This window comes from Sycon ciliatum, chromosome 1, assembly GCF_964019385.1.
Source record: "Sycon ciliatum chromosome 1, ocSycCili1.1, whole genome shotgun sequence".
Lineage (NCBI taxonomy): Eukaryota > Metazoa > Porifera > Calcarea > Leucosolenida > Sycettidae > Sycon > Sycon ciliatum.
The window spans coordinates 91,396,552-91,404,051 of NC_088643.1; the positions used below are offsets into that span (position 1 = coordinate 91,396,552).

A 7,500-nucleotide genomic window follows, 5' to 3' on the forward strand; every position below is an offset into this window, starting at 1 on the left:
CTGAGAAGTTCAGAATTTCCGCTCGATGGTCACGCACCTGAATTCACGCCCGGTTTCATTCGAAATACGCCTTGCGTCCATAGCCGTGCCTCCCCCCCCCCCCCCTTGAGGTTACAGTCAGAGAAACGTATCCGTGGCATTTAGGTCACGTGCATGTCGTTGCCATGCAGCTTGACCGCATCGACGCCGGTTTTGGCCACAGTGTGAGCGCGCCCTTCCACAGTTCATGCCCCAATGGGGTTAAGATAATGGTGGCATAAACATAACAGAAGTAGGAGGCAAGATTTTTTTAGAACAAAGTTCGCAGGCATCCACGCAATTTCACACAATTTCTACTTGTCACGAGTGTTGTATCTCATTATCTTTACACTACATAAGTTGTAGTTCTTTGCATTTCAGCCATTCCCTGTATAATCCTTGAAGAGAAGGGAATGAAAACATTCGATACCTTATGTGAAGTGTCTTCTGGACTGGATGCGTGATATTGCCCACATAAAAAATTCTGATAATTCGAACCTCAAACTGGATATGTCCGGTTAATTAGAAGTCCCACAGATTCCACTTACATAGAAAATGTGTGGGATTTCTGCTGATAATTCGAAGTTAGGGGCCGTCCAAGGTTACCAATAATATTTTCAAAACGAAATGTTTTCGTTTGTGGGTGGGTGGGTTTGATGGAGTTTCGTTTTGAAAATAATTATTGAATGCTGATGGAGAATGTCCAGTTACTTCTGGGTGTCGAAAATTGACATCAATATTTTATTGGAATTCGTTTTACCTGCAGAAAAGGTGGGTGGGGGCTGAAAAATACTAAGACTTTTCGTTTTGTAAAAACAATTGGTAACCCCGGACGGCCCCTTAGCAAAGTGTAATTCGAAGTTCACTGTGCATTGTACTGGTCAGTTCAGTTTGCATGAGCAGGCTGTGCCGGTCAGTTCAGTATCCGTGAAATCTTCGTCTAGGTCCATAGCGCAACTCTGCGTCGCCATGAGAGCATTTTGACATACATATTGCGTTATCGGTTCATGTTTTGGATAATTAGAATGTCCGGATAATGTACCGATTGCCATTTGTACAGATCCACGAAATCCCGTAGACCCGGTAGGGTGTTGAATGTGCAGGACCCTATTGTGTTTTCTGCTATTTCCACTAAGAAATGGGGCCTGAAGGCATTTCATACGAAAACCTTTTTCTGACAAAGATCTAGCTAGTCATAAGTTCTAACCAAAGTGAAGAAGCTGGAAAAGCAATTGCTGGTCATTGAATTATGACGCTAAAAAGGTCAAATGCGCATGCATAGCACACAATGAACACCCTACCGGGTCTACGGGATTCTACGGGATTTCGTGGATCTGTACAAATGGCAATCGGTCTATTAGAAATTTTTTTCCTGGCATTTTGAGGTTCGAATTACCGTAAAGTCTTGTATAAAAGCCGCGACTTCTATGACTTTCTTGGTGAAATTTTGCAGGCTTCTATATTAGACAGGCTTCTATACAAGACACTGACAGGTATTTCTATGTATGTCAACACTAAAACCAGGCTTATGTGTGATTTGATGGGACCAAAATTGCGGCTTCTATTCGAGGGCGGCTTCTATACAAGACTTTACGGTATCAGGATTCCACCTGTATTATAATTGGTAGTCTTGGAAACGCACTTGGAGACATGCTTCTGCCAACAACAATGTTCGTGTCATCACCATTAGCAGTGGATTCTCAAGTTACTTACAGGAATGGAAGGTGATATGAATGATATGGTGACCAGGGACCACGGGTGTAACTTTTGTATGCTAATGTTACCAATGTGTCATGAATATGTGAATATATTATGGGTTTACAAAAGTGATTATATTATTACGACATTCAAACACAAGGTGACAAAAATATTTTACCTTCACGTTGATTTCTTGTTCGCTTGCGTATTCGGATAGCTGAACACCCGGTATATAGAAGCCATTGACTCCACCGAGTGCGATACCCACCAAGAGCAATACCTAATGCAAATTGGTCAAATCCTACTGTTACTTGAATTCGCTATCATGAACCTAAAGGATATCAAGCATCTACTCACCTCAAATATCCTCCTCATCATCAATCACTTCAGAAATCTCCAGCTTTTACTAGGCAGCTTACTCCCTGGAATATCTCAGTCTCCGACGACCAGAAAAAATGTAACGGACGCCTTTTACCAGGTCACTAACTGGCCACTGGTCAGATACAAAAAAAGTGGCTCCACAATGAAAACGTCCAGACCCTGTCCTATTCCATCTTCCACGTTGAACACATCACAGACTCAGCTGTAGTGCAACCAGCTACACTACAGTCTGTACAGTCACCAACAGCTTGCTCGATCGTAGTTAGGGGTCGTCGCAAAAGTTTTTTGTCGTCCCTGAAACGAACATGATTCGTTTGGGGGGGAGGGGGTGCGAGCCAAAATCGCAAGTCGACCGACACTGTGCATATGACATGTACATGCATGCGATTTTCGTCGTCCAGCATAGCAAGCTGTGTTCGTTTCAGAGGGAGGGGAGGGGGTCCAAGTACGAAATGAACGATGTTCGTTTCAGGGACGACAGAAAACTTTTGCGACGACCCCTTAGCAAGCAGCCGATAATTATCGCTTTCACATCGCGTCGGCGAAAAGTGGACCGGTACGCGGTACGAGCGTACACATGCCATGGTACATGGTGTGCGAAGTGCGGCGGGGCTGCGAGCTAGCGCGTGCTAAGCGCGACGCCGCCGCCAGTGCTTCCGAGTTTTCAGTCGCAACAGCAAGCGCCGCGGCGCCGGCGGGACACGCAGGGAATTCAATTTCAAAATACAGATCTGCTTTTGTGTTTTTGTTTTGTGGAATTCAAGGAGACAGTCAGTAAAAATGTGAAGAAAGAATGTTTTGATCCACGAACACTGTCGTTTCCATGTTTCGTCGTGGCGTGAGTCATGGTTCTTGATAACTCTCCTGCTCCCAAGCTAGTAGTTCATGCAGATACATGCACTTCGACGGTGTAAGGTGTACTTCGAAGTAGTTCATTATGAATTTGGCTCGCATTCTAAAAACTCCATTGCCAATAGTCTCGACGAAATTGCTGTTTTGTCGTGCATTGCACGTACCTCTGACAGCATCTCGACTCCCACATTTGCACAGGAAATCCTTTGCTAAGGTTAGAAGGAAAACAAGAATGATGTAAAGACCATGAGACTGAATGCATTATGATTTGTCCGGATTGGGACGTTGGGGAGCTTGTTTACTCTTGACACAACAATGATCCAAAAAGTGGGCAAAAACAGTCGTATAAAATAAAATAAAAAAGCTATTTGTGCAAACTTGTATCGCTGGTACCGTATGTACCGGTAACATGGATTGAGAAACCTAGGAATAAAGATAGCATGCACATGTGTGCACGCACCACACACACACACACACACACACACACATGCGTGCACAAACACATACACGCAGCTGCCAACCAACTGGGTCTGTTTTACGCGCCCCGGACTTCTGATTTTCTGCATTTGCAGTGTTTTGCATACTAGTAATGTACTACATGTACCATGTACACCTGTTTTTTTTAACACGCACATGTCCGTCACGTCAGTGGCTGGATTTGTTTGTACAAAACATGAGTGACTTGTACTCCTGACGTGATTACTCGTGCTACATGTATGCGTAGTCGTAGCACTGCATGCACTCACTTTGGTACTAGGATATTCATCTTTTTGCTTGCGCTTGCCATGCGTCTACCCAGCTGATCGTTCCTTTTCGATAGTCTGTACCAATTTGCTCAGAATTCCGTAGTGCATATGAAGGAGTGATTTTCTGTACAAGTACGGAAAAACACGGAAGGTTGGCAGCACACACACATATACACGCACGCACACACAAACACACACACACACATACACACACTCCTTCGCCCACTGCCGCAACTGGCTGTGCGTCCCCAAATGGGGCGACTCCGAGGGGGTGTTAGCGTCGCGACGTTGCATGAGCTATTGCAGTTCCGGTGGCACGTGAGCAGGTTTTACTGTATTTATGTTTTCTTTTCGGAGTGATGAGAGGTGCGTCTGTGCCTAGCTATGTCTTATGGACGGCTGACATGACATGTGCAAGTCGAACACAGTAGTGGATTCACGGCATGTTGCGCACGAGACCACACCGCGCTGTGAACTCTATCCTGACAGCTGGTCCTCCACTTTGACCTGTCCTCTGCCATATCAAGCCTCTCAGCCATACTGCAGTGGACATCCCTGCCAGGTTGTGCTTGAGCGAGTCTTTCCATTTCTAACAAGAGCCATGATGAGGCTGCTTAGCCGGCAACACACCAAGGACCAGTTGGCGAGGAATAAGATCTCTCATACGAGCCATGTGAGTGATGTGACCTAGTCATTAGAGGCGCCGGTGCCAAATCAGAGATATGCTCCATTTCTCCCGCCATTGCCAAACCTGGAGTGTTGATACATGCTCGATATATGCCCCAGGACCATGCGTGCAAACCGCAGGTGGAGGGACTCCAGACTGTGAAGATCTCGCTGCCTCGGTGCCCAGCTCCCAGCACTGTAACTCCGTAGATAATGCGCTTGAGGCTGGTTGGGAACTCTGTGTTCTCATAGACAGCTTTCTTCAAGGCACCAAAAGCATCTGGTGCTGCAGCGATCCTGCGAGACACATCTTAAGTTACTCCTGAGATCAGGGGTGACCTGGCAGCGAAGATAACGAAAGCTGTTCACACATTCAACAGGCCCACCCAGAGGCAACATATCCAACTCCACGGCAACGACACCCATCAGCGTGACTTTTGGTTTTGCCGTCAGCTTGGAGGGGTACCCGGCACTCAGCTTCATGCAGCAGGATGTGCAGAACACTGGCTGCCACAGTGAGCTAAGCGCATGTGAAGCAGCCGCGGTTCTGGATGAGATATCAATCGAGCAATGGCCAAAAATGTCGATGATCAAGCGAAAGTAGAAATTCGGTACCACTCTCCATGTGGTTTGAACCATCACAAACGGGAGCAAGGTCTGCATCAGAAATGCCTCTGCTGATCATCACGAACTTGGTTTTAGAGAGACTGACTGTCAAACTCTGAGGCGACTTTATTAAATACAACTGCAGCTTGCTCTAGCCCAGATCGAGTGATAGCAAACAACAGCGTGGAACCTGGGAGTCGTCAAATCAAAATGTTCATTCCACAAATCCGTGTTTGTGTCTGTGCATGAGTTTGTGTGTGTGCTGTGTGTTTCCTGTGCTGTAGGTGACTAATGATGATATCAAGCAGTTTGAAGGCATTCTCTCATCAAGCAGGGTGCTCTGTGCTGAGGAAGATATAGCTGGTCACTGTACAGACTGGACACGGGTGTTCAGGTCAGCTGATGTTCGCAAAGTGGTTTAGAGAAGCCTGTTTTCACTTTTCATTTTTGCGAGCAACTACGTCTGTCAATGGGTCTCTGATGAGCAAATACTAGGATATGGTATGTGTGTTTTTGTGCGATAATACAGTACTGCTCAACGGAATGCAATCAAGCTAGTCAAGGCCCACACCGGGCGCTGTGTAACTGTAGACCTGTGAACACTGGGACGGTGAACTGGTGCAGGGCGCCCACTTGATTCACCCGGTCGGATTTCTTTGACCACCACTGACTCGGTCTGTAGTTATGAGATTTCAGATGAAGTATAAGTTCAGCACAGTCTCGTCTCGTGTTTATGCTTGACGTCCTGGAATGCCGTAGCTATCTGTAGAGTGTACCTGCAATCATTGTGTAGGAACTTCTGAAGTTCTATGTTTCTTCCCAGGGGCACCGGTAGCATTGTGTTGAAGCCGAAAACAACCGCCGAAGTATCGGAGATTCTGAAATACTGCAACAACAGAAAGTAAGGGGTGCAACCATATCCTGCATGTCCTGAGTCATGCTGGCAGTGCTACTGGCATTAGTGACAACATTATGGAACAGTGCAAACTGTGCATGCCAGGATGCTAAAAGCAGTACAGTCATGTAGTGCACACTAGCATGAACGATGTGTAAACGTCGAAAAGAACTCTACCTGGATACCAATATAATACTATGAGCCGTTTTGTGAGTACGTTTGCCCCAGGATTGCTTAGCATGAAACTCAGGAGTAGCTACATGTACAGTGCTGCCAAATATTTTTCGCCCAAAATCGGACACCCTTCACGGCCAAGGCTGGCCACATGGTGCGAATTTTTCTCCTCAGAATTTTTTTCCAGAGAATTCAAAATATCGCCCAAAATACCATGAAAATTCGCTTTGTTGCCATAGTAACCGATATGGCATCCCGAAGTTGTCATGAATTTTGTAATGCACAGTGCCATCCAGGCATTTTACTTTAGCGCTAGCCTTTTTATAAGCACATGTACAGTGATTTGTGCCTTTAGTTGCGCTGAAAAGTGAAAATACAGGACTTCTGCATTGGGAAGTACTGATCCCTGACATTTTGGCTGCTTTTCGGACCTTTCCTTTTTCGGACCGGTTTTCGGAAGAGCCTTCAAAAATCGGACATTGTCCGAAAAATCGGACGGTTTGGCAGCACTGCATGTATAACCTCGTTTTGTCATTTGCATGTGGGCAGTTTTAAAGTTGCTTGTGTCTTGCAACTGTGCATGTGGAAAAATTGCTTCCTTTGACTTCTACTTTTGCCACTGCACAGCTTAGCAGTGGTCCCTCAAGGTGGACTTACTGGCTTGGTTGGTAAGTTCCACCACATCCAGTATACTTTGTGGTGCGTCTGGCGGGGCATGTGTTTTTGAGTGTGTGTATGTGTGTTCCTGTGTGTATTATGATACTTGGACCCCATGTGTGTGAGCATGGGTGTTTGTGGGTGCAGGTCTATGTTCGTGTGTATGCGTAGTGTGTCACAATGTATTATTGTTCTCTATATCCGAATGTTGCATAATAGATCGGTTGATTGTATATCTATCTCTTCGTTTTGTCATGTGGCAAGTTATGTGTGTATGTGCATGTATCCATTATGTGTATGTGCAGGTGGCAGTGTACCAGTATTTGATGAAGTCATTATCTCTCTATCTTTGATGAACAAGATCATCAAGATTGAGCCATTAGCTGGTAAGCTGGTAAGGTTTCATCAAGTGCACTGTGAATGTACTTGTGCGCTGTCTTAGCGAAGAAGTTTTGACTGCTCCCAGCGTGGAGCTCAGGCTTCCTGCCAAGTTTATTTGCAGTTGCGTAGCTCACGACTGCCATCTGGAGCACACCAGGTGCATGTTGAACCTTCCACTCGGCAAACCTGCAAGAAAGCACCTCTCCTGCCCAATAGTATAGACTAGTGAGTTCACCCCTCATTTGTTATGGTATGTGCTCCTGAAAAACTACATTTTTATTTTGCTGAAGCAACCCGGACATTACTAGGGATATGAACTTACAATGACGCTCTGTGTCCAGCGTGACAAACACTTCGTGAGGCCCCAGGTAGAAGTGTGAGTCAGTATCAGTTTCACTCATGGGGTAGTTGGAAACAGGCACTGAG

At 45.8% G+C, this 7,500-nt stretch overlaps 2 protein-coding genes across 2 annotated transcripts in view; one reads left to right on the forward strand and one right to left on the reverse strand.

Moving 5' to 3' along the window:
* Positions 1–2,307, reverse strand: part of LOC135806440 (transmembrane 9 superfamily member 4-like) — a 16,170-nt gene extending 13,863 nt beyond the window's left edge. Inside the window, exons 1-2 of the mRNA XM_065320625.1 lie at positions 2,074–2,307; positions 1,895–1,996 (exon numbers count right to left, since the gene is read on the reverse strand). Of these exons, the coding sequence (XP_065176697.1) occupies positions 1,895–1,996; positions 2,074–2,094 (123 nt within the window). The 5' untranslated portion in view covers positions 2,095–2,307. The remainder of the gene's footprint in view (positions 1–1,894; positions 1,997–2,073) is intronic.
* A 557-nt stretch (positions 2,308–2,864) lies between these two features.
* The window catches only part of LOC135806443 (D-2-hydroxyglutarate dehydrogenase, mitochondrial-like), an 18,971-nt gene continuing 14,335 nt past the window's right edge, over positions 2,865–7,500 (forward strand). Inside the window, exons 1-5 of the mRNA XM_065320628.1 lie at positions 2,865–3,163; positions 5,252–5,361; positions 5,791–5,868; positions 6,664–6,704; positions 6,999–7,079. Of these exons, the coding sequence (XP_065176700.1) occupies positions 3,035–3,163; positions 5,252–5,361; positions 5,791–5,868; positions 6,664–6,704; positions 6,999–7,079 (439 nt within the window). The 5' untranslated portion in view covers positions 2,865–3,034. The remainder of the gene's footprint in view (positions 3,164–5,251; positions 5,362–5,790; positions 5,869–6,663; positions 6,705–6,998; positions 7,080–7,500) is intronic.